The sequence below is a fragment of the Schistocerca piceifrons genome, chromosome 2, assembly GCF_021461385.2.
Source record: "Schistocerca piceifrons isolate TAMUIC-IGC-003096 chromosome 2, iqSchPice1.1, whole genome shotgun sequence".
NCBI classification, from domain to species: Eukaryota; Metazoa; Arthropoda; class Insecta; order Orthoptera; family Acrididae; genus Schistocerca; species Schistocerca piceifrons.
In genome coordinates this window covers 3,530,626-3,554,754 of record NC_060139.1, presented here as the reverse complement: position 1 = coordinate 3,554,754, position 24,129 = coordinate 3,530,626, and the positions used below count along the sequence as shown (strand labels likewise).

At 42.5% G+C, this 24,129-nt stretch overlaps 1 protein-coding gene across 1 annotated transcript in view; it reads right to left on the bottom strand.

Moving 5' to 3' along the window:
• Positions 1-24,129, bottom strand: part of LOC124776263 (ATP-binding cassette sub-family C member 4-like) — a 157,926-nt gene that overhangs the window by 86,025 nt on the left and 47,772 nt on the right. The window contains exons 3-4 of the mRNA XM_047251158.1: positions 15,326-15,463; positions 5,805-6,009 (exon numbers count right to left, since the gene is read on the bottom strand). Coding sequence (XP_047107114.1) covers positions 5,805-6,009; positions 15,326-15,463 — 343 coding nt within the window. The remainder of the gene's footprint in view (positions 1-5,804; positions 6,010-15,325; positions 15,464-24,129) is intronic.

Below are 24,129 nucleotides of genomic sequence, written 5' to 3'. Positions count from 1 at the left end.
ATGACCACCATCTCTAGCAGCTCAGACCAGAATGCAACTGCCACATAGAATGGAAACAGCAATCTGGGGGGGAGGGGGGGCAGGGAAGGGGAAGGGGAGGGGTTGCAAGGTACGGGTGGAAGGCGAGAAGAGTGCTGCCTGGAGGAGCAATCTATCTTTTACTTATTGTTGACACTATTATGAAAAGGATAGAAGCTGCACTCATCATGTAGCACAACAAGAAGACTATCAAACAAAGCTTTCAGCCAAACTGGCCATCATCAGACTAGACAAAAAAAAACCACACACACACACACACACACACACACACACACACACACACACACCCTCTCTCTCTCTCTCTCTCTCTCTCTCTCTCTCTCTCTCTCTCTCTCTCTCTCTCACTCACTCACTCACTCACACACACACACACACACACACACACACACACACACACACACACATACACGGCAACATGAACACTGTCTCTGGCTGCCAAATCTAGCCTTGGCTGCCAGATACTGTGGTCATGTCTGTGTGAGTTGTGATTTGTGTTTGTTGTCTATCAGGTGAAGGCCTGTTTTGCTGAAAGCTTTGTTTGAGTCTTTTTGTTGTGCCTATCTGTGACTGAGTCGAGGGGCATGAAAGGGAAGCAGTGGTTGGGAAGGGAGTGAGGCAGGGTTGTAGCCTATCCCCAATGTTATTCAATCTGTATATTGAGCAAGCAGTAAAGGAAACAAAAGAAAAATTTGGAGTAGGTATTAAAATCCATGGAGAAGAAATAAAAACTTTGGGGTTCGCCGATGACATTGTAATTCTGTCAGAGACAGCAAAGGACTTGGAAGAGCAGTTGAACAGAGTGGACAGTGTCTTGAAAGGAGGATATAAGACGAACAACAACAAAAGCAAAATGAGGATAATGGAATGTAGTAGAATTAAGTCGGGTGATGCTGAGGGAATTAGATTAGGAAATGAGGCACTTAAAGTAGTAAAGGAGTTTTGCTATTTGGGGAGCAAAATAACTGATGATGGTCAAAGTAGAGAGGATATAAAATGTAGACTGGCGATGGCAAGGAAAGCGTTTTTGAAGAAGAGAAATTTTTTAACATCGAGTATAGATTTAAGTGCCAGCAAGTCATTTCTGAAAGTATTTGTATGTGGTGTACCCATGTATGGAAGTCAAACGTGGACGATAAATAGTTTGGACAAGAAAAGAATAGAAGCTTTCAAAATGTGGTGCTACAGAAGAATGCTGAAGATTAGATGGGTAGATCGCATAACTAATGAAGAGGTATTTAATAGAATTGGGGAGAAGAGGAGTTTGTGGCACAACTTGACAAGAAGAAGGGATTGGTTGGTAGGACATGTTCTGAGGCATCAAGGGATCACAAATTTAGCATTGGAGGGCAGTGTGGAGGGTAAAAATCATAGAGGGAGACCAAGAGATGAATACACTAAGCAGATTCAGAAGGATGTAGGTTGCAGTATGTACTGGGAGATCAAGAAGGTTGTACAGAACAGAGTAGCATGGAGAGCTGCATCAAACCAGTCTCAGGATTGAAGACCACAACAACAACATCTGTGACTTAGCGTCTCCTCTATTTGGTGAGCAGCAACTATCCTTTTCATAAAATTGTCATTACTCCATCCTGGATTTTCCATTGTTTGATTTTTCCTTATTGTTGATATTCCAACCTGGAGTTTGAATTGTTTGGAAATAAGTTTTGCTAAGGGTGGAGAACTTTTGTGCATGTGGTTAGTGTTGTAAAAAAGTGACACTTTTGTGTGCAATCAATAGTGATGGCATCATTGGACCTTTTTTCCCCCAAAGAGAATGAGCATATTTTTATCATCAGTTCCGAGAAGTACATCAACATGATCCAATAATTTCTTGAACCACAGTTTCAAAAAATGAATTTCCTACTCATGGTCTCTGTAAGATGTACCATGGCCCATCCTGCTAGAAATTTAATTACTGTTTTGAAGGAAATCTTCCACATGTCCTTGATCTCCTGGTGCACTGACATTCCACAGCCCTATGCTCTCAGGATTTAACCCTATGTGACTACTTTTTATGGGGCTACTTCAAGATTGAGGTGTATAAACCATGGCCCAGGACCCTATGAACCTTGAAGAATACATTTACAACAGATGCTTCACAAAGTTATGCAGAACTTCTTTAAAACCTCGTGAATTTAACTTCCAGTTGAACCTTACTGATGAAAAAATATATTTATTTATTTCTTAGATTAACCTTCAAAGTTAGGGATACTTTCCTGCCCCACCATGCATAATGAGGCATGAAATGCAGCAAAGGTAGGAATGAAAACATAATGATCTAGTAACTATATTTCTGTTTGAGATAGCATGTCATTATCTTCCTCCAACTCGCATACCACTTGAACAATACAGTTGTGGGAGTACCTGAAATTTAATATGTCATCCAAATCACTTGATATTTTCTGTGCAACAGAACGAGCATTATCAAATTTAAAATTAAAGCAAAAGTCAAGGAATAACTAGATGTCAAATCTAAAAATCTCAGACCTCATTGGATAGATTTTGAGTAATAGATAATTATAGATAGAAGAATGAAGTAAATTATGTGTTTCTTGAACTATTTCAGGTTTTAAATGATTTATGCGTATACATTTCAGAGATCTGGTCTCCTAATTTCACCAACAGCGCAACAGGCAAATATGAGCAGCTTATACTACTGAATACATATAGAGTTTTAATTTGGAATTTTAATTTTTGAGTCAATAAACATTAATTCACTTCATGAAATTAAACTGAGAATCTCTTCATTTCATGTCTTTGTTATTCTGCCCCCCCCACGAACGAATCATAACCTTGTAAAACATATAGTCAGGGAGAACAATTTATGAGTCTCTTTTTCCCTAGAACCTCCAATTCATCAACTTTTATCTTCCATATCAATACTAGTTGATTTTGCTTAGAGTGACTGTCTGCTGCAATAACTGCAGTGGTACTTTAGTGCTTGACACAAAGATAGCTGCCATGCCTTCTGCTTGAAGAACCCAGTATCTGTTCATTGAGGGGAGATGAGGTGGTGGCATATAGCACCTGAACCTATATCATGGATTAAATACCATGTGTCTTCAACATTTCTCCTGGAGTGAAGACAGTGACAAGTGAAATTGCTGATCTGTCCGTCAAATCTGGACATTAAGTCAAAAGCCTCCTCAGTGTTATTCAAAGGGAATGGGCAATGCGACAATCTTCCCCATTTTTCATCAACAAGACTAACAAGATGAACACGATACTGCTCTCTATGCACACATGTTGCATACATTAAAACACCAACATACTGCACAGGAAGGATGCCAAAATGTGCAAAGAAAGAAAACCTTTCTGATTAAGCAGCTAAACCTACTCCTTGGAAGGTCCAACCAATAATGTTGTACAAGCTTTCTAAAGTTAGCTTCGTTCCTGCTTCTTGTGATAGTAGTTGTCTGCCCCAAACCTAACTTGTATTCCTCAGTTAATTCATTCTGTATTGCATGGAAGTGGTAAAGAGTAAAGCACACACAAATAATAGTGCAAATCTAGATTCAATTCACTGTGTGGTCATCTTCAGTGCAACAATGCAAGTTGAAACCTTACAACCACTTATATATACACATAATGTGGACTCAACCTCTGAGATGTATAGTCCAGTTGGAACTATGTGTATGTATAAGTGGTTGTAATATTTTAACTTAGATTTGCTGCACTGAGGGTAGCGACATAGTGACCGAAACCTGGATTTGCAGTAAACATTATTTGTGACTGGTTTCTGTACTCTTTAACTTGAAATAAATGCAGTTGCTGGGCACATCTGTTTCCATATGGAAACAAACTTGATATATTTTATTCATGTATGAAACAACATAATACATCTGACAATGATAAAGATGTTCCTTTAGTTGAATTAACCAGTTTTGTATTGGAATACACTGTTCACGTTATCAGCCACCATTTATTTAATATCTACTTTTTTTTCTGGATATCACAACTTGCATTGTGGAAGTTGACTATAATGACAGCTAGCTTACAAAAGCTCTGTGAGCCTGAAGATGCAGAGGCTGCTGTGAAAGTGCATCTCTGAGATTGTTGTTGTTGTTGTGGTCTTCAGTCCTGAGACTGGTTTGATGCAGCTCTCCATGCTACTCTATCCTGTGCAAGCTTTTTCATCTCCCAGTACCTACTGCAACCTACATCCTTCTGATTCTGCTTAGTGTATTCATCTCTTGGTCTCCCTCTACGATTTTTACCCTCCACGCTGCCCTCCAATACTAAATTGGTGATCCCTTGATGCCTCAGAACATGTCCTACCAACCGATCCCTTCTTCTGGTCAAGTTGTGCCACAAACTTCTCTTCTCCCCAAGCCTATTCAATACTTCCTCATTAGTTATGTGATCTACCCATCTAATCTTCAGCATTCTTCTGTAGCACCACATTTCGAAAGCTTCTATTCTCTTCTTGTCCAAACTATTTATCGTCCATGTTTCACTTCCATACATGGCTACACTCCATACGAATACTTTCAGAAATGACTTCCTGACACTTAAATCAATACTGGATGTTAACAAATTTCTCTTCTTTAGAAACGCTTTCCTTGCCATTGCCAGCCTACATTTTATATCCTCTCTACTTCGACCATCATCAGTTATTTTGCTCCCCAAATAGCAAAACTCCTTTACTACTTTAAGTGCCTCATTTCCTAATCTAATTCCCTCAGCATCACCCAATTTAATTAGACTACATTCCATTATCCTTGTTTTGCTTTTGTTGATGTTCATCTTATATCCTCCTTTCAAGACACTGTCCATTGCATTCAACTGCTCTTCCAAGTCCTTTGCTGTCTCCGACAGAATTACAATGTCATCGGCGAACCTCAAAGTTTTTATTCCTTCTCCATGAATTTTAATACCTACTCCGAATTTTTCTTTTGTTTCCTCTACCGCTTGCTCAATATACAGATTGAACAACATCGGTGAGAGGCTACGACCCTGTCTCACTCCCTTCCCAACCACTGCTTCCCTTTCATGCCCCTTGACTCTTATAACTGCCATCTGGTTTCTGTACAAATTGTAAATAGCCTTTCGCTCCCTGTATTTTACCCCTGTCACATTTAGAATTTGAAAGAGAGTATTCCAGTCAACATTGTCAAAAGCTTTCTCTAAGTCTACAAATGCTAGAAACGTAGGTTTGCCTTTCCTTAATCTTTCTTCTAAGATAAGTCATAAGGTCAGTATTGCCTCACGTGTTCCAGTGTTTCTACGGAATCCAAACTGATCTTCCCCAAGGTTGGCTTCTACTTGTTTTTCCATTCGTCTGTAAAGAATTCGTGTTAGTATTTTGCAGCTGTGACTTATTAAACTGATAGTTCGGTAATTTTCACATCTGTCAACACCTGCTTTCTTTGGGATTGGAATTATTATATTCTTCTTGAAGTCCGAGGGTATTTCGCCTGTTTCATACATCTTGCTCACCAGATGGTAGAGTTTTGCCAGGACTGGCTCTCCCAAGGCCGTCAGTAGTTCCAATGGAATGTTGTCTACTCCGGGGGCCTTGTTTTGACTCAGGTCTTTCAGTGCTCTGTCAAACTCTTCACGCAGTATCATATCTCCCATTTCATCTTCATCTACATCCTCTTCCATTTCCATAATATTGTCCTCAATATCTCCGAGATACATGTTACAAAATATTGTGGAATCCGGAGTGTCTTATGAGCTAAAAAGTTCAAAAACTTACAAATTATTGAGTAACTACTATTTATAAAACTAAAAGGAAAAGTAGGCCTAAATATTTTCTTTACCTTTCTGTAGATAACTGAACAACAAGCAATTCTTGCTCTCATTCCAATACGCTGTCCCAACAGATTAACTTGGTGCCACAGTGTCATGTTCACAAACAGAACAGCTATGAGGGCTCCTGCATACCAAAAGGCCTCTTCCCTTGTGACTGTTGATCCAGGATTAAAATGCTTCAGTAGATAACCCAAAAGCACTGGTTTTGCTGTGCTGCATAAGACAGGAATTATTAATTAAACAGTTTAATAGTAACAAATGTGAATGATATTAACATATTATGTGTTTCATTAACATAGCATCAAATATTTTGCTGTTCATTTAAAAAAATAAATAGATTACTTCACTGATGTTCTGAGCTGAAACAAAGAAAACCATTTTCATCTACTATGAACTATTTACAGGAGTTGCTTCAGTGTAAGTTAACTTTTCAGGAAAATTTTGTGGGAGTGACAGAATCAGTAATTGACACTGTACTGAGTGTAGTGGATCTTCATAAAACTACATTCTTTGACTCTTGTTTCCACTGATGTTTGCTAATGTCTCACATGTACTTTTGTATAGGTTGTGCCCATAAACTTGTTTCTGCTGTACAATATCTATATACATGTCATTTATCTGGTACAAGTGCTCCTATGTAAGTGGTGAACCCAGAACTAAAGTGTTGTGGTAGAGGACATATTATTAATCTGTAACTCACTTCATCACGTATCGGTGTGTTGTCTGTGCATAAACTATTGTATGTGCCACTGATGGAGCAATTCATGACGCCAAGAATTAGATCGAGGTTCTACAGCTCCTTTCTATGTTACTGCTGTCATGGTATTCTGCACCTCAAGCCAGTATCAACAGAGACATAATGGGATCACCAATACAGATCGTGCCATGACATTCAGTTCCACTGCCACGGGACATTGTTTCACACAATCAGACAGCATGACAGTGTGATATCAAATCAAGTGTGAACATACTCCCCATTCAATCACCTGCGACGATGAGGCTCATACGAGCTACAAACTTTCCAAATGACAGCTCTTGCGGACCACACACATCACAATTACAAACTCAGACTCCACTGTTTACACCCAAATAGCTAGATATGTGGTTCGCTACTACCGAGAACATTTTCATGCAACAGCAGATGTATGATGCATTTAAACAATTTATGTTTGTGATCTGCAACTTCAACCAATGTGTTTTTTCAGTAGTGTTGCACATTATTTTACACTTCCCTTCACAGAAAGCCTACAGCACCTCAACATGGCATTGCTATCTCGATGCAAGAAAGCAACAGATCACCGCCTAACACAGCTTCTTTATCATGAGGCAAAAGGTCGCCTTCTGACTTATGGAGCCGCTTATGCACTATGGTCAACTCTAGTGTTCTTTTGGATGCTCTGTTGTTACACATTTGGCAGCAACAGTTACCTCCACAGCTGCATTTAACCTTAACTGTGCACATAAGTCGACCATTATGCTGAAAGTGGTCGACAGAATGCATGTCCTGCTTGCCAGACAATCAGAGGTGCACAACCACTGTTGTTCAGGAAGGGTACAGTACATTACCAGAGCCCGCCAACATGGCGCCACTGATCTGACTGACCAACACTCACCAAACATCACCGAGGATCTCCAATTTCTCTGCTCTGTCTTCAAGCAGCTAACTAAACAACTGCAGAAGTTGCAGCTGCAGAACACAGTGGCAGATGGCTCAGTCAAGCAAACTAACTACTCGCAAAATCTCAGACATCATGAACCTAACTGGTCAGGATTTTGCTGGTTCCATAGGCATTTCAGTTTTCAAGCTATGAAGTGCAAAACACCATGCTCCCATCCAGATGCCTCTCACAATCTGTTTAAGTATGAAGATTGTAGCAACCGTAAGCGGCTACAGTAAGGGAATGCTAGAATATGTGAGTCAACTTCCCTGACAACAGTCACAAACACTACATCTCAAAGACTTTTCATTTCTGATCATTCTACAGGTCTGACATTTTTAGTTAACACCAGGTCAGATGTCAGCACATTGCCTTTTAGTGCCTTTCCCAATGTGTAATGCACTGATGCAGCTTCCCTGAAAGCAGTCAATGACTCTACCATACAATCAGACAAAAACAATGGGGTTTGACACTGGACTTTCTACCAATTACGGGTGAAATTTAGTGCTCCTAACATTGACCAAGCCATTCCAGGCACCAATTTCGTTATGAAAAATGTGTTAACTGTGAACTTGTATAAATTATGCCTCATTCTTACAGCCAATGGATGCATTATTTTCTCGGTCAAGGGTCAACTGACATCTTGCTTATACTGCAGGGTGGACAACATCAGCATGCCTACTTGGATGGTGACAGGTGCTGGTGGGTTTACTATCACAGCAGAATCATTCTGGACAGATATCCTGTCCAGGATTTCACAAATTCACTGGCCAGGTGTTAGATTGTCGTAAAGCTTATAATCAGATACCTGACGCAAAGCTAGACATATAAAGACTGCAGTGACTGCCCTGTTAAGGCTTCTTGAATTTTTGGTTACACTATTTGAACTTAAAACTCCTGCCCATACTTTGTAGCATTTTCTGGACTGTGTGTTGAGTGGGACTACATTACTGCCTTGCTTATCTTGATGACATTTTGGTATTTTATGAAAACACCCAGGACCATGAGAAACATTTGAATGAAGTATCCATGGCGTCACAATGAGTAAAGATAAGTGAGTGTTCGGTGAACCAGTGATAATTTTTCTTGGCTTCCAAATGTCAGCCCAAGGCATCTCTTCTTTGCTGGAAAAGTTGAAGGTGTTACCTTCTCTCCCTCAACCTCAGAACTACAAAGACCTCAGGAGGTTTCTCACAATTGTAAATTCCTATTGTTGACATTTTCCCGGAACTGCTGTCCTTAATGGACCCCCACCCTGGAGCACGTTTGGCCTTAGTAGTGGACATCTGCCAGGTTGTGTTCAGTGAAGCACTACATCAAAGAGTGAAAGAGTGCTTACGACAGGAATATCCTCACAATGTACGAGAGCATGGAACAGTTCCACCCCTGCATAGAGGCCAGGTGTGTCAGTACTTTCGCTGACCATAAGCCCATCACGGTGGCTTTCTGGAAAGTCAGTGATAAGTGCCCCCCTCATCAGTTACACCATATTGAGTACATACAGGTATGCAAGTTTACTATCCATGTTTACACATGCATGGAACTGACAATATCGTAACAAGCAAGGTGATGCAGTGATTAGTGCACTGGGCTCCCATTTAGGAGGACAATGGTTCAAACCCACATATGGCCATCCTGATTTAGGTTTTTCATGATTTCCCTAAATTGTTCCAGGTGAATGCCAGGATGATTCCTTTGGAAGAACACGGCCAATTTCCTTCTCTATCCTTGGATTAATGCAAGCTTCTGCTCCTTCTCTGCAGACTCTAATGTTCCGGAATGTTAAACCCTAGTAATTTTTTTTTTTTTTTTTCGTACAGTATCATGGTAGACTATTTCTCATGCATTAGCAGACTATCCCCATTGTTGACCTATACAGAACTTGCCTAACCTGGTACCTGCAGAACCAGTGCCATGGAGAAACGAGTGGTAGATCATTCTGCATGGGTTTTGATCAAGAAAGATTAATGGGCCTGCACTTTTACCCAGTGCCGATGCACCACAGTGGCATGTCATGTGCATGTTCCAGTTAGCCAATTCCTGACATCTACAATGCAGATTTGGTTACATTGATCAGTTCAGACCCCTTTCCACGTGTGATAGCTATAGGTGCTTATTGACAGTGGTGGACCATTGCACTAGGTGGACAGAGGCCATCCCAATCAAAGACATTTCCGCCAAGGCAATGGTACAGGCATTCACTGAAATTTAGATGGTGCAGTTTTGGTGCCCCTTTCTCATTACAACCAACAAGGGACAACAAATTAACCATCACATTTCCAGATTATGTGGGTTCTAGAGCAATCGAACCACAAGCTACCATACAACAAGCAGTGGCATGGTGGAAAGGTGGCAATGCAACTTAAAGCCAGATTAATGAGCCAACAAGATTCCTGTTAGGTCTATTTATCACACTGAACACTGACACTGGTTGCTCGTCAGTGTAGTTGGCATACTGAGAACCACCACATGTACTAGTGGAATTTCTAGCACCAGTTCCACTAGCTGATGGTTGCAGTTATCCAACTTGGGTAACAGCTCTGGAAAAAATCGCAAAACCTCATGCTAATGCAGTAGTGAAACAGTTCTCACCCAGTTTTCATCCACAGGTGTCTCAAAAACTGTTCCCATGTCAAGCTCCTCCCTACAGTCTCAATACACTGGCCCGTCCCCTGTTTTCTGATGTGACACATACACTATTAATATTCGTCTCCAGTGAAAAACAGCCATGGTTTCCATAGAGTTGGTCAAACCCGTTTGGGTGCTTCCAACATCTTTCAACACTTTCCCAACACCTTCACCTGTGCCTGTAACAGTAACTATGACCCCAGTGTCACTGGTCAGTTGTGCTATGCCTGGGGGGGGGGGGCAATGACGCAGTCCAAAATTGATAATTGACAGTGTACTGAGTGCAGTGAATCTTTATAAAATTGCATTCTCTGATTCTTGTTTCTTTTGGTTTTCACTGATGATACACATGTGCTTTTGTATCAGTTGTGCTCATAAAGTCAAATATTGCTGTAAAGTATCTATGTGTGCATTGTTTATGTAGAACAGGAGATCCTACAAATTTAACTGTTTCTGAAATCGTATTTAGTTTCACGTGGTTTCTAAATATGTACAGTTGATGTATAAAGAAACACAAGTGAAACAAACAGTGAAGATTAATTCAAATGAAAAAGAACTTGATTTCTGTATATGTCTGGACATTTATTTATTGAATTTGGACTACAGATGGAACACATTATTTAAATTGCAAATAATGGAAGGAGTAATGGTACGTACCTATTCACTCTACAGTCAAGGCGAATTGTGACTGCCAGGCATATAACAAGATTGAAAATATTACTGAGCTTTTGGACAATGACACACACACACACACACACACACACACACACACACCGATCCACATGCACAGCTACATTCTCCCAGTCAACAACATTGTCCCATCACTGCAGCCCAACTTTGTTAAGTTGTGGTGTAGAGTGAAGTGTTTGAGAAGAGCAAGGAAATGCAGAAGTGTGCTGAGAAGGGTGGCTGATAGTTGGGAGGCAGAGACAGGAGAGGAATGTGACAGAAGTGTGGCACCAGTCAACATACCCTGTTGAAGGTGGTTGAAGTTACATGTAGCACAAAGTGAAGCGGTGGGTTGGTTTATGAAGGACGGGAAGAGACATCAGTGGAAGATTGAAAATTTGGACAGCAAAGCGTAGAATAAAGGTCAGAAGTGGGAGCCATGGGAACAGGTGTGGATGTGGCATAGGGGCTAGTGGAGGCTGAGGTCAGGAGTATTGTGGAATCAAAGAAGTGTTTTATGAAAAAAAGAGATTATGGAATTTGGGAGGACCCAGATGGCAAAGGTTGTGAAGAACCTACTGAAGTCAAACAATCTGCTCTCAGTAACACATTCTGCCACAGGGTGGCCTACGTTTTTGTCGGCCACAATTTGTTGGTTGTCATTAATTAAGGTGGACAGTCAGCTGGTAGCCAAGCTGAAAGTTGATGCTTATGCTAACAAGCTGTCACTGGGACAGCGTCAATGGAATCTTACATTTTGGCACAGCTGGGGATGGGCAGGGCCAGAATGGCATTTGGCCAGCAGTCAAGAGGCAAGCAAGTGGTCTTCACAGGTAAAGGAGTGGATTTTTTTCTGGAGTAGGGTGCAAGGCAGTTAACGTACATCAGGAGGAGCTGTAATGGTTGATGCACCAAAGGTGGTGGATTCCACAATATGGAAGATGATGGCAACATATAATACTTGAAATTACATATTAAATCACAGAATAATTGTATTGTAAATCTAAGCATATCAGCATAATCATAGCACTGAGATGCATGTATTGTTACTTTAACAACAATTTTATTGTAAAAACTACACAAGCTACATTGGCGCTGTACATGAACAGTATTATGCAAATGCTTATAAATTATCAACTCTTGAATGTTTTGAATGATCTTTACAATAAAGGTGCTGGATGAATGCTGAGGACACTAGCTAATGTCACTGAATGTCATTATTTGATGTCTATTTCGTTTACTAAATTACATCATGTTTTATTTATTGTTAGTATGCAAATGTTCAGAACATCAATTCCTCCACATTTACACATAGACTGAATGCAGCATGACACTCCTTCAACCTTTCCCTATTTATCTGTGTGTTATATTTATATGAAATTTACATTCTGACGGATTTCACTTGGCTCTGGAGCTTTGTTCAGTTTTAATTAATACAGCTGTTTCTCAATGCCAGTGACACTAATATCTATTTCAGTCAAATTTGGAGAGCTATGAGAATTTAATACACCTGGATTTTCATTTGTAAAGGAACATTTGAAAACTGAGTTAAAAATTTCTGCTTTTTTTCCACCCTGAGTTTTAATACCTGGCTCATCCATGTGTGTCTGCACCCTAACTTTGGTACCACTAACAGCCTTTAGAAATGATCACAATTTCCTTGGGTTTGTGAGAGATCTCTCAATAATATACTGTTACAGTAATTGTAGAAGGATTCATGAATTGCTCTCTTGACATCCTAACATATTTCATTCAGTATCTATCTATTGCCCAATGATTTGTTTATACCTATTATCCAGTAGCTTTTGTCTTCTTAGTCTGCCTCCATTGCTATGTGGTCAGTGTATCTGGCTATTGTGTAGAGGACCCGGGTTCAACTCCTGGTATTACCAGGGGTTCTTCCTTGGTTGAAGGACTGGCACAGGGTGTGTTTAGGTTTGTGAAGTGAATTGAGGAGCTATGTGAAAGAGAAGTAGCAGCTCACAGGTCTAGAAAGCCAACAGCGGCAGGGAGAGTCATGCTGAGGCCATGCTCCTCCACAGTACATCCAAAAGATGACTATGACAGATGATGGTACGCCAGTTGGTCAGTTCCAAGTGATCCATCTAGGCCAGAACATGGAATATATCTGTTTCTTTGGAAGTTTCCTTGCAGTGACTGTATATCTTGAATGGTCCCTACCATTACGAACTGTTCTACTTGGTACATATTTACCCAGTGCATGGTCAACTATTCTTTTGCACTTGAATCGCACTTCTTTCACATACTCCAGTTCAGAACTAAATGTTCGAAATTTCTCACTGAGATATAACACTACTACCTCTTTATCTAGTTTACTGAACAGACATACTTTCTGCTTGTTTTAGTTTACTTTCATACTATGGTAGTCATTGTTGCTAGAACTGCCTCATGGTCACTGATTGCATCAGATCTACGATATTTCCAAACCAGGGCAAAAATTTGATAGTGCCCCTCAAGCGTTTAAGGTAGGACGTCAAAATTGTTTTTAAAAAATCGATCTTTCAAAACTATGTTCATTTTATAGTGCACATCTTTCTGAACTGTTTGATATATTGCCTCATCAAAGTTTGTAAAACATTTTGCTCTGTGAAAAATCAAAATGTCATTGTCTAATACTGAAAAAACTGTTAATACAAATAGTTGATAATTAATTGAAATCCTCAGCTGCCGACAGGTGTTGTTGACAAACCTTGATGGGGACAGCTGAAAATGTGTGCCCTGACCAGGACTCGAACCCGGGATCCCCTGCTTACATGGCAGATGCAGGAGATCCTGGGTTCGAGTCCCGGTCAGGGCACACATTTTCAGCTGTCCCCAATCAAGGTATGTCAAAAACACCTGTCGGCAGCTGAGATTTTCAGTTAATTATCATTTATTCTAGAGAAGTTTCACTATCATCAATGGTATCTGTTCTTTTGAGAACAGTTACTATCTTCATAAGCACAAACAGTATCCAAGACTGGTGTGATTTCTTGACTTCATTACATCTATTTTGCCACTGTCTGCTACATGACATGAAAGAGGCCTTTCTAATGTTGCAGCAACTGTTAACATGAGCCAAACAAGCGAGACTGTTTTGGCACAAATGGTCATTTATATCTATCTCATTTACATAAATAACACGACAATATAATTCACGAAGTACCAATATCAAATGCCTATTAGGCCTACTAAAAACAGAAAGTTTTGTTAGGAAATAGTTTCACATTTCATTCAAACACTCCAGATTCTCAAGCACGAGATCGAAAATCAGTTGTAGTATGAAATTTCTAAAAAGATTTGGAATCATCATATTCTTCCATATAATTTGTGTGATGTCCCCATTTCTTGTACAACATGTTTTCCGCGTTATTCCAAGATCTTAAGCAGCTGCTACCGGGGACTGCATTTACTACTAGCCCTTAGTACTGTAGCAATCTGGCAAAAAATTTCTGTCAAAACTTCATTTTATTGACTACACTGAGAAGATAATATGTAATCTTTCTTAAGTGTTATTCCTGTTAGTCGTTTATTTCCACTCTGGAAGATTTTGCTAATAATTACAACAAAGCTGATCATTTGCACACCCAATCAACCACATAAACAAACAGCGATTTGCATTACACGTTCCGGTTTGTTCTGTTCAGCTATTATAGTCAGATCCCCTTTTGTCTGTGGTTAAGTTTTTTTTTTTTAATTTCTAGACGCTACGGGGATTCCCCTGGCGGAGACATCACGCACACTATGCACACATTCAGATATCAACTTATGATTCATTCAGAAATCAACTTAGAATGTGTTCAAAAACCAACAGGGAAGCGTTTCAAAATAATATGAATAATTGATAGACCAAAGTGCGCTGGTGCTAGGCACTTTGTGAAACAAGGCTTTTTTCTTCGAGAATATGAATTTGCGCCCACTGAAATTTCCGCTAGGGGCAGATACCCCCCGTTACCCCGTGCCCCCCAAGATCCGGGCCTGTCATTGATATCAGATACAGCGGACATCCTCAAAGCAAACAGGGACTGCCAAGAGATCTAACTTATTTCAATCACGAGGGGATTCCAAAGTATCTGTTCTACGTGGATTTCAGAGAAGTAATTTAAAATATTTCGCGGAATGTCTTTAGTCATGCCAACCAACAACAAAACTATCACTATTCCAATTGATAGTTGGGTGATTGGGTGATTTAAATTACAAATGATGACAGGATGAGTGGGGAACTTTTAGGTTTTCTATAAAGTTGTGTTGCCCAAACAATTACGCATGCAGCTGTAGTTATTATCCTGATAAATTTAAAGTGTGAAAAACAGACCATCTCCATGTAGCACTTGCCTATCCTTTTGTTATATGCTTAAATTTCCCCAGAAATCTTACTGCTATCAATGGTGGATTTTAACCAGCTTTCAGTACCTAGCATTATGTGAGTTCCACTGCTTTCCAGGAGTGCTTCATACTCTGGCATTTCATTGCAGATCAAATAAACACAAACCAGAGATTTTAGAAGAAATTCATTACTCAAATATCCTTTATTACTTATATTGGCATTTAATGATACATCTAAGTTCACTCACCTAAGTACAAATATAGCTATGCCTGAGAGTATTCCTTGGTATAATAATTGACCAGCAAATGTATGATAAATTGCTCTCAAAAGACTTGGTTTCCTTTTCTCCTTTCTATTTGCTGCAGCCAGTTCTTTCTGCCAGTTCCTGAAAAACAGATCATATTAACATTATAAACGGTTTTCATTAATTTATATATATATATATATATAAATATATATACAGGGTGTTACAAAAAGGTACGGCCAAACTTTCAGGAAATATTCCTCACACACAAATAAAGAAAAGATGTTATGTGGACATGTGTCCGAAAACGCTTAATTTCCATGTTAGAGCTCATTTTAGTTTCTTCAACCTACGCTCAATGGAGCACGTTATCATGATTTCATACGGGATAAAATGGTTCAAATGGCTCTGAGCACTATGGGACTCAACATCCATGGTCATCAGTCCCCTAGAACTTAGAACTACTTAAACCTAACTAACCTAAGGACAGCACACAACACCCAGCCATCACGAGGCAGGGAAAATACCTGACCCCGCCGGGAATCGAACCCGGGAACCCGGGCGTGGGAAGCGAGAACGCTACCGCACGACCTCATACGGGATACTCTACCTGTGCTGTTAGAGCATGTGCCTTTACAAGTACGACGCAACATGTGGTTCATGCACGATGGAGCTCCTGCACATTTCAGTCGAAGTGTTCGTACGCTGCTCAACGACAGATTCGGTGACCGATGGATTGGTAGAGGCGGACCAATTGCATGGCCTCCACGCTCTCCTGACCTCTACCCTCTTGACTTTCATTTATGGGGCATTTGAAAGCTCTTGTCTACGCAACCCCAGTACCAAATGTAGAGACTCTTCGTGCTCGCCACGCGACTGCTATGGTCGCAGGTTCGAATCCTGCCTCGGGCATGGATGTGTGTGATGTCCTTAGGTCAGTTAGGTTTAAGTAGTTCTAAGTTCTAGGGGACTTATGACCTCAGCAGTTGAGTCCCATAGTGCTCAGAGCCATTTTTTTTTTCTTCGTGCTCGTATTGTGGGCGGCTGTGATACATACGCCATTCTCCAGGGCTGCATCAGGGCATCAGAGATTCCATGCGACGGAGGGTGGATGCATGTATCCTCGCTAACGGAGGAAATTTTGAACATTTCCTGTAACAAAGTGTTTGAAGTCACGCTGGTACATTCTGTTGCTGTGTGTTTCCATTCCATGATTAATGTGATTTGAAGAGAAGTAATAAAATGAGCTCTAACATGGCAAGTAAGTGTTTCCGGACACATGTCCACATAACATATTTTCTTTCTTTGTGTGTGAGGAATGTTTCCTGAAAGTTTGGCCGTACCTTTTAGTAACTCCCTGTATATATATATATATATGTTTATGAAATTTTCTGACAAATAAACCAAAAAAGAGACTGAGAAAAACAATTTTTGTTTTCTGCCACATACCAGTGTATGAAGTACACACAGAAATATTATTGACAAATAGGAAGAAATGTCAATATGTGCTATGTCAGTAAAAGGCAGGTGCTCAAACTGGTGGAACATGATCCTAGGCCCTTCAACTTTGCCAGTACCTCATTAAAGAGTAACAGACTTTCTGTCCATCAGCTCTAGCAGTATTCCCAGGTCGTGTTTGCAAATAAGGGCCCCGTCATTTACGCCTCATGAATGAGATATACAGTTTGCAATAATGGATAACATTTTTGCCCAGCAACAAATTTATAATGACCTCGAGCAGTTCACTTTAGTGGTCAGTAGCCTCGATCAACGAGTCACTTCCAATGATGGTTGCACTATTCCCGTGTAAATGACCGTTTGACTACACACACCACTCACAGGATGTAAAACTTAAGTGCTTCTACGCTGGACGACGTAGGGGCCAGTGAGAGTCCTGTCACTGAACTTGGATCTGAACTCCACAGCATTTAAAATGACTGTGTGACACAACAGGATGAAACTACTGTGTTACCGGCACCTAAGGAGAATAGTGTACTGGGAGATACTCTGATGGTAACAGAATGTGAAATACGAGCAGCCTGCAAAACATTAGAGTGGCTTAGACATCGCCCAGTGCAACCGTCTTTTCTCAGACAGCAGCATCCTCAGAAGCCCAGCAGACCGTGAAGCCGTGGGGTGTGTCCACATACATAACACTGCATCACATTCACACCACCCCCTTTCCACCGTTTTCATCAGGTATCTGTTGGATTACACTGGAATGACTACATGAGACCAACGTCGCCACTGAGAGGGTTAATCCCACAAGGACTTAACGACCAACTTCAAAGGGCATCGTGAAAACACCAGAGGAACCGAGACTTCACACAGCTGCCCTGTTGTCTGCTGCTGCTGCTCCTTTCAACCTCAACTCCCTGGGACCAGCTGTGTCAACTACTTCAGTTATATGCCCACCACACCCAGCTGCCCACACACCAGCTGACTGCATAGTCAAGTTCAGATTCCCCTTTGTCCCTGGTGCTTTGCACTTTGATATGGGGTGGAGGGGGGGGGAGGGCTGTATGGGAATGATATAATCAACAAATCAATGTGACAAATGAAATGCAGTGTCTCTTCAGCTTCTCATATTCTTTGTTGTTTCCTGTTCTCTGTACTTCTTTAACGTCTGTTTTGTTGTTATGGTGGTCTTCAGTCCTGAGACTGGTTTGATGCAGCTCTCCATGCTACTCTATCCTGTGCATGCTTCTTCATCTTCCAGTACCTACTGCAACCTACATCCTTCTGAATCTGCTTAGTGTATTCATTTCTTGGTTCCCCTCTACGATTTTTACCCTCCGCACTGCTTCCAATACTAAATTGCTGATCCCTTTATGCCTCAGAATATATCCTACCAACCGATCCCTTCTTCTAGTCAAGTTGTGCCACAAATTTCTCTTGTCCCCAATTCTATTCAATACCTCTTCATTAGTTATGTGATCTACCCATCTAATCTTCAGCATTCTTCTGTAGCACCACATTTCGAAAGCTTATATTCTCTTCTTGTCTAAACTACACTCCTGGAAATGGAAAAAAGAACACGTTGACACCGGTGTGTCAGACCCACCATACTTGCTCCGGACACTGCGAGAGGGCTGTACAAGCAATGATCACACGCACGGCACAGCGGACACACCAGGAACCGCGGTGTTGGCCGTCGAATGGCGCTAGCTGCGCAGCATTTGTGCACCGCCGCCGTCAGTGTCAGCCAGTTTGCCGTGGCATACAGAGCTCCATCGCAGTCTTTAACACTGGTAGCATGCCGCGACAGCCTGGACGTGAACCGTATGTGCAGTTGACGGACTTTGAGCGAGGGCGTATAGTGGGCATGCGGGAGGCCGGGTGGACGTACCGCCGAATTGCTCAACACGTGGGGCGTGAGGTCTCCACAGTACATCGATGTTGTCGCCAGTGGTCGGCGGAAGGTGCACGTGCCCGTCGACCTGGGACTGGACCGCAGCGACGCACGGATGCACGCCACCAAGACCGTAGGATCCTACGCAGTGCCGTAGGGGACCGCACCGCAACTTCCCAGCAAATTAGGGACACTGTTGCTCCTGGGGTATCGGCGAGGACCATTCGCAACCGTCTCCATGAAGCTGGGCTACGGTCCCGCACACCGTTAGGCCGTCTTCCGCTCACGCCCCAACATCGTGCAGCCCGCCTCCAGTGGTGTCGCGACAGGCGTGAATGGAGGGACGAATGGAGACGTGTCGTCTTCAGCGATGAGAGTCGCTTCTGCCTTGGTGCCAATGATGGTCGTATGCGTGTTTGGCGCCGTGCAGGTGAGCGCCACAATCAGGACTGCATACGACCGAGGCACACAGGGCCAACACCCGGCATCATGGTGTGGGGAGCGATCTCCTACACTGGCCGTACACCTCTGGTGATCGTCGAGGGGACACTGAATAGTGCACCGTACATCCAAACCGTCATCGAACCCATCGTTCTACCATTCCTAGACCGGCAAGGGAACTTGCTGTTCCAACAGGACAATGCACGTCCGCATGTATCCCGTGCCACCCAACGTGTTCTAGAAGGTGTAAGTCAACTACCCTGGCCAGCAAGATCTCCGGATCTGTCCCCCATTGAGCATGTTTGGGACTGGATGAAGCGTCGTCTCACGCGGTCTGCACGTCCAGCACGAACGCTGGTCCAACTGAGGCGCCAGGTGGAAATGGCATGGCAAGCCGTTCCACAGGACTACATCCAGCATCTCTACGATCGTCTCCATGGGAGAATAGCAGCCTGCATTGCTGCGAAAGGTGGATATACACTGTACTAGTGCCGACATTGTGCACGCTCTGTTGCCTGTGTCTATGTGCCTGTGGTTCTGTCAGTGTGATCATGTGATGTATCTGACCCCAGGAATGTGTCAATAAAGTTTCCCCTTCCTGGGACAATGAATTCACGGTGTTCTTATTTCAATTTCCAGGAGTGTATTTATCGTCCACGTTTCACTTCCATACATGTCTACACTCCAAACAAATAGTTTCAGAAACGAATTTCTAACACTTAAATCTATACTCAATTTTAACAAATTTCTCTTCTTCAGAAACGCTTTCCTTGCCATTGGAAGTCTACATGTTATATCCTCTCTACTTCGACCATCATCTGTTGTTTTGCTCCCCAAACAGCATAACTCACCTACTATCTTAAGTGTCTCATTTCCTAATCTAATTCCCTTAGCATCACCTGATTTAAGTCGACTAAATTGCATTATCCTCGTTTTGCTTTTGTTGATGTTCATCTCATATCGTGTCCGCCCCCGGTAGCTGTGTGGTCAGCGCGACAGAAGGTCAATCCTTTGGGTCCGGCTTCAATTCCCGGTTCGGTCGAAGATTTTCTCCGCTCATGGACTGGGTGTTGTGTTGTCCTAATCACCATCATTTCATTCCCATCGACGCGCAAGTCGTCGAAGTGGCGTCAAATCGAAACACTTGCACCCGGCGAACGGTCTACCCGACGGGAGGCCCTAGTCACACGACGTTTTATGTATCTTATATCCTCCTTTAACGTCTACACATATCTGTTTTGTGGCTGTGCGTAATAAATTGTAATCAACATACCGATAGTCCACGTATTTTTTATGTAGACACTAGTGTCTCTACAAAGCCATTTAATAAATTCTATGAGGCTGTGATCCCACAACAGAGAGAACTTTGTGAAATACAATGATCACAAATCGTAGTGGTTTAACATCGATTTCGGGATTTTGAAAATTCGATATCATAGCATGTCACCCCTATCAGCAGGATGAAATGAGATGCTGCACACTATTACATAGGGATGTTTAATTCGATTGTTCATGGGAGTAGAATTCCGAAATAAAAGGAAAATAACGGAAGCCAGCACCAACTTCACTGAAATGGCAAGTGTTATTTCCTTAAAGGAGGTGAAATTTTAACAGATGAAATGTGAAAAGTCTACCACGAAATGACATAGTCGCTGAACAGCTGAGCAGTTTTGATTCAAGAGCAAAGAAAATGCGAAAGAGCAATTCGAAGACAAAAGTAACACTTAAGGACACCACACACCATCGACTGATCGCAGCGACCCATCACATGGCCTACTGGCGGCTTCATAGATCGCACATCTTCTTGTGTGAGCAAATTGCACTAATCAGTCTCTCATCGCTGATCGCACGGATATCCCAGGAAATCTGATGGATCACAGCTGCAGTTCATGCTGCCTAGCTGGTTAACAGCGATGTGTGACAATATGCACAGGACACCAAATAATAAGAAGTGCAAGGCCCATATTACGATACAGGAACACAGAATGACAGTAGCGCTCGTAGTGGCCTGGCAGTGAACTTCAAATACGGGGTAAATTTGACGCAAAAATCCATATTCTTGACCTGAGAAATAGGACTACTGGACGTAATGTTTTTCATTTATACTTTATCGGTGGGCCTCATAGTGCATTACTTGTAAATGTGTCTGTGGCCTTACAAAGTACTTTACTGAGATGACAAAAGTCAACGGGATAGCAATATGCACATATACAGATGGCGGTAATATTGTGTGCACAAGCTATAAAACGGCAGTGCACTGGGGAGCTGTCATTTGTACTTAAGTGATTTGTGTGAAAAGGTATTTGGGGTGATTACGGTCGCACGACAGGAATTAGCAGACTTTGAATGCGGGCGCACGGAACATTCCGTTTCGGAAGTCATTAGGAATTCGGTATTCCGAGATCCACAATGTCAAGAGTTTGCCGAGAATACCAACTTCTGACCACAGCCAACCCAGTGGCCGACGTCCTTCTCTTAACGACTGAGAGCATTGCGTTTATGTAGAGTTGTCAGTGCTGACAAGCAACACTGCTTGAATTGACCACAGAAATCAATGTCGGATGTATGATGAACATATGTTTGAGGACAGTGCGGGGAAATTTGGCGTTAATGGGCTACGGCAGCAGATGACTGATACGATTGCCTTTCCTAATAGCGTGACATCAGCTGCAATGCCTTTCCTGGGCACATGACCTTATCAGATGGACCCTTGACGAATGGAAAACCGTGGACTGGATAGACGAGTGTCGATTTCAGTTGGTAAGAGCTGATGGTAGGGTTTGGGTGTGGTACAGACCAACTGAAGGCATGCAGCCATGTTGTCAACAGGGCTCTGTGCACGCTGGTGGTGGCTCCATAATATTATCAGCTGTGTTTCTATGGAACAGTCGGCGTCCTCCGGGCCAACTGAACCGATCAGAAATTGGAAATGATTATGTTCGGCTACATGGAGACCGTTTGCAGCCATTCGTGGACTTTATCTTCCCAAAGAATGATGGAATTTTTTTATGGATGACAATGCGCCACGCCACCAGGGCACAACTGTTCACGATTGGTTTGAAGAACATTCTGGGCAGTTGGAGCGAATGATTTGACCACCCAGACTGCCCGACACGTATTCCATCGAACATTTACGGGACATGATCGAGAGCTCAGTTCGTGCACAATACCCCGTACCGGCAACACTTTCCCAGTTACGAACAGCTATAGAGGTAGCGTGGCTCAATACTGCTGCTGCAGACTTTCAATACTTGTTGAGTCCTTATCACATCGAGTTGCTGCAAAAGGAAGTCCGACTTGACATCAGGAAGTATCCCATGACTTTTGTCACCTCAGTGTATACTGCTACTCGAGAAATCTCAATCAAAAACTAATATTAACTTGTCGTTGCTGGGGTTGACAGTCACGTAAAATTTTGTAAGTGGCATTGTGGCCACCTTCTGACTGTAAAAGTACCTTCTTGTGAAACTCAATATTGCATTTTCGACTGCGTGGCTTGCATCAGGTGGAAATAATTGGGCTTTAGCACCTGTCAGAACCAAAAAATCATCTTACATTACATGACACAGAAGCCGGTTCCTTCGCGTTCTGTTCCTTATTACGATCTTCTTGTATGTATTGCATTATTTGTATTGCATTGTAAATATCTTGCTCGTATTCCGCTTACCCCTTGCTTGCACCCATAGTGCAGTATTGGGAGGATAAACGACTCCATTTTTTTCCACATAAAACGCTAGTTTGGTTTGTTGTATGGTGTTTTGGGACCTTGTGTTTATTTGTACTGCTTATGAATCAGTTTGGATTTTCGAAAACTTATGATAAAAAATAGAATGAGAAATCATTTTAAAAAAATACGAGTACTGTTCTCAAACTCAGGTAGTTCAAACATAATTTCCTATTGTCAAAACAATAAAACCACGAGACTTAATATAAACAACAAATGCTACCGTCTGTCTCCGTAGCAGTGTCACTTCGCTCCCTATGACTATGACGTCATGTTTTCAAAATGCTGCTAGCCGCAACGTGCAAATAGCTGCTTGGTGAACGTGTGTTCAGTATTAAATGATCAAACATTTAGCGATGAATGACGATGAAGACACTCCTGACCCTCCGGTGTCACGTACAATTCGGACTTCTTGAAGACTTAGGAAAAACGAAACACACATACGGAATTATGACAGTTCCTCGCCCCATAAACCTGCACATCGCATCACGTTGGTTACCCACTGTCGCGTTCACTAGTGCCGGCATAGCGACAGATCACAGTTACGTTGCGATTTAATACACGTTTACTGTATTAAATCTACGGTACCAACGCGTTCCAGTGACTCCAAAATACACTCCTGGAAATGGAAAAAAGAACACGTTGACACCGGTGTGTCAGACCCACCATACTTGCTCCGGACACTGCGAGAGGGCTGTACAAGCAATGATCACACGCACGGCACAGCGGACACACCAGGAACCGCGGTGTTGGCCGTCGAATGGCGCTAGCTGCGCAGCATTTGTGCACCGCCGCCGTCAGTGTCAGCCAGTTTGCCGTGGCATACGGAGCTCCATCGCAGTCTTTAACACTGGTAGCATGCCGCGACAGCCTGGACGTGAACCGTATGTGCAGTTGACGGACTTTGAGCGAGGGCGTATAGTGGGCATGCGGGAGGCCGGGTGGACGTACCGCCGAATTGCTCAACACGTGGGGCGTGAGGTCTCCACAGTACATCGATGTTGTCGCCAGTGGTCGGCGGAAGGTGCACGTGCCCGCCGACCTGGGACCGGACCGCAGCGACGCACGGATGCACGCCACCAAGACCGTAGGATCCTACGCAGTGCCGTAGGGGACCGCACCGCCACTTCCCAGCAAATTAGGGACACTGTTGCTCCTGGGGTATCGGCGAGGACCATTCGCAACCGTCTCCATGAAGCTGGGCTACAGTCCCGCACACCGTTAGGCCGTCTTCCGCTCACGCCCCAACATCGTGCAGCCCGCCTCCAGTGGTGTCGCGACAGGCGTGAA